Here is a 1,614-nt window from a genome sequence, read left to right on the forward strand (position 1 = left end):
ATATTTTGAAAACATTTGAACATGCACGGATGAATCATTCACGATTAGATAATAACATGGATTTTGAAACTACGTAGGGTGAATTTCCGTTTAATTTTTTTTCTTTTCAGAATACAAAAACCACAATCATATCAATGCTGTAGGTTTGAAACAAATTACTGGAAAACAATTTCAAAGACACTGGAAAAACAAAAACAAAGAACAAATGCAATCAAGCAAACCATCAAACAAAAATGTTGACTCACAATTTGCGGTAATAAGACGCATTGGTAACTTTGGCACAGGAGTTGTAGAGGATGTCGGATATCAGGTAAAGTCTGGCAATCTGCAATATATACACAAGACATCAGACAAAATCTCCAAAGGTGTGAAGAAGGGCTAGGCATCAAACTCCAGTTGTGATTTGTGAACTCCAACTCTGTCTTTGTACTACTGTAAATGTGTGGGTACCTTCTTCTGCAGTGGTGTGTGTGCTATAGACAGTGATTCAGTGATGCAGGAGACGACCTCCTCAGCAGCCTCTGCTCTCTCCAGGCAAAATAACATTGCATCACCAATCTCATCCCTGCAAGGAGTCAGCCCTCTTAGCAAGGCCTCCAACCTCTCTCTGTGCCTGAGACACAACAAACACATTCAATATGCACATACATTACGGAACCAAAACGGACGTGGGCACCCATACATCACAGGCCTGTGTGCATTTTATTTCAAAGAAATAGGCGGCCTACAACATCTATTTCTGTTGGAGAGGAACACATGTTTACTCTGCCTTCAGGTGCCCTTTCTTTGGCTCTTCCTCTTGAGAAGGGAAGGAGCTCTCTTCTGGTTCCTCATCACCATGGAGATACGGGTTAAGGAGAGGTGGCTTCCACAGAGAGCCGCCCCTAAACATTCTGAAAGGTGACGTCCTCCATTTATTTGGGTTCTCTCCCTGAGAGAAGGACACAGACACGGGGAAATGTTTAACACCTTTCACATAGATATGAAAATGTGACATCTATTTTTGAGAGTAAGACTGTGACTAGCCATGGAAGGCAGTGGCTCATTTACCTGTAGAATGGAGTAGAGTTTCCATCTGTAGTACACATGCTCCTGACTCTTATTATCAAACAAAAACCTGCAACATTAACCAGGCATTCAATACATAACGAGTTACATATGACAGGCAGAAGTCTTAAGAAAATATTATACCAAATATTTACACACCCTCATGTTCTAAACCTGAATAATTGTCTTTCTTCCTTGTAACACAAAAAAGTGAAATTTAGCAGAATGCTGACTTTGTTCTTTTACATACCACAAAATGGTGGGCGACTACACCAGGTTTGGCATCAATGATGCCAAATGTCATTGGTTCTCATAAAAGTGAAATGTGCTTATTCAAATAGCACAAACATTCCTGAACCTTGATATCATGTGGCTTTGGAAGACTTGAAGATATTGGGCAAGTCATTTATGTGTTATCCTGGTTACCATTCACATTGTATGAAGAAAAGAGAAATGTGAACATACTGCCTAATGTCTCCTTTTGTGATGTACAGTCAAAAGAAAACCATACTGGAGTAGACATGAGGGTGAGCAAAGGACAGAATTTTCATTTTTAGGTGACCTATT

At 40.0% G+C, this 1,614-nt stretch overlaps 1 protein-coding gene across 1 annotated transcript in view; it reads right to left on the reverse strand.

The window, feature by feature from the left end:
* The window catches only part of LOC107577490 (U2 snRNP-associated SURP motif-containing protein-like), a gene marked incomplete at its 5' end in the record, with an annotated part of 9,019 nt that extends 7,902 nt beyond the window's left edge, over positions 1–1,117 (reverse strand). The window contains 5 exons of the mRNA XM_016263559.1: positions 168–180; positions 246–325; positions 451–613; positions 765–931; positions 1,051–1,117. Of these exons, the coding sequence (XP_016119045.1) occupies positions 168–180; positions 246–325; positions 451–613; positions 765–931; positions 1,051–1,117 (490 nt within the window). The remainder of the gene's footprint in view (positions 1–167; positions 181–245; positions 326–450; positions 614–764; positions 932–1,050) is intronic.
* Positions 1,118–1,614: the final 497 nt, after the last annotated feature.

This window comes from Sinocyclocheilus grahami, unplaced genomic scaffold (genome assembly GCF_001515645.1).
Source record: "Sinocyclocheilus grahami isolate Dianchi unplaced genomic scaffold, SAMN03320097.WGS_v1.1 scaffold6207.1, whole genome shotgun sequence".
NCBI classification, from domain to species: Eukaryota; Metazoa; Chordata; class Actinopteri; order Cypriniformes; family Cyprinidae; genus Sinocyclocheilus; species Sinocyclocheilus grahami.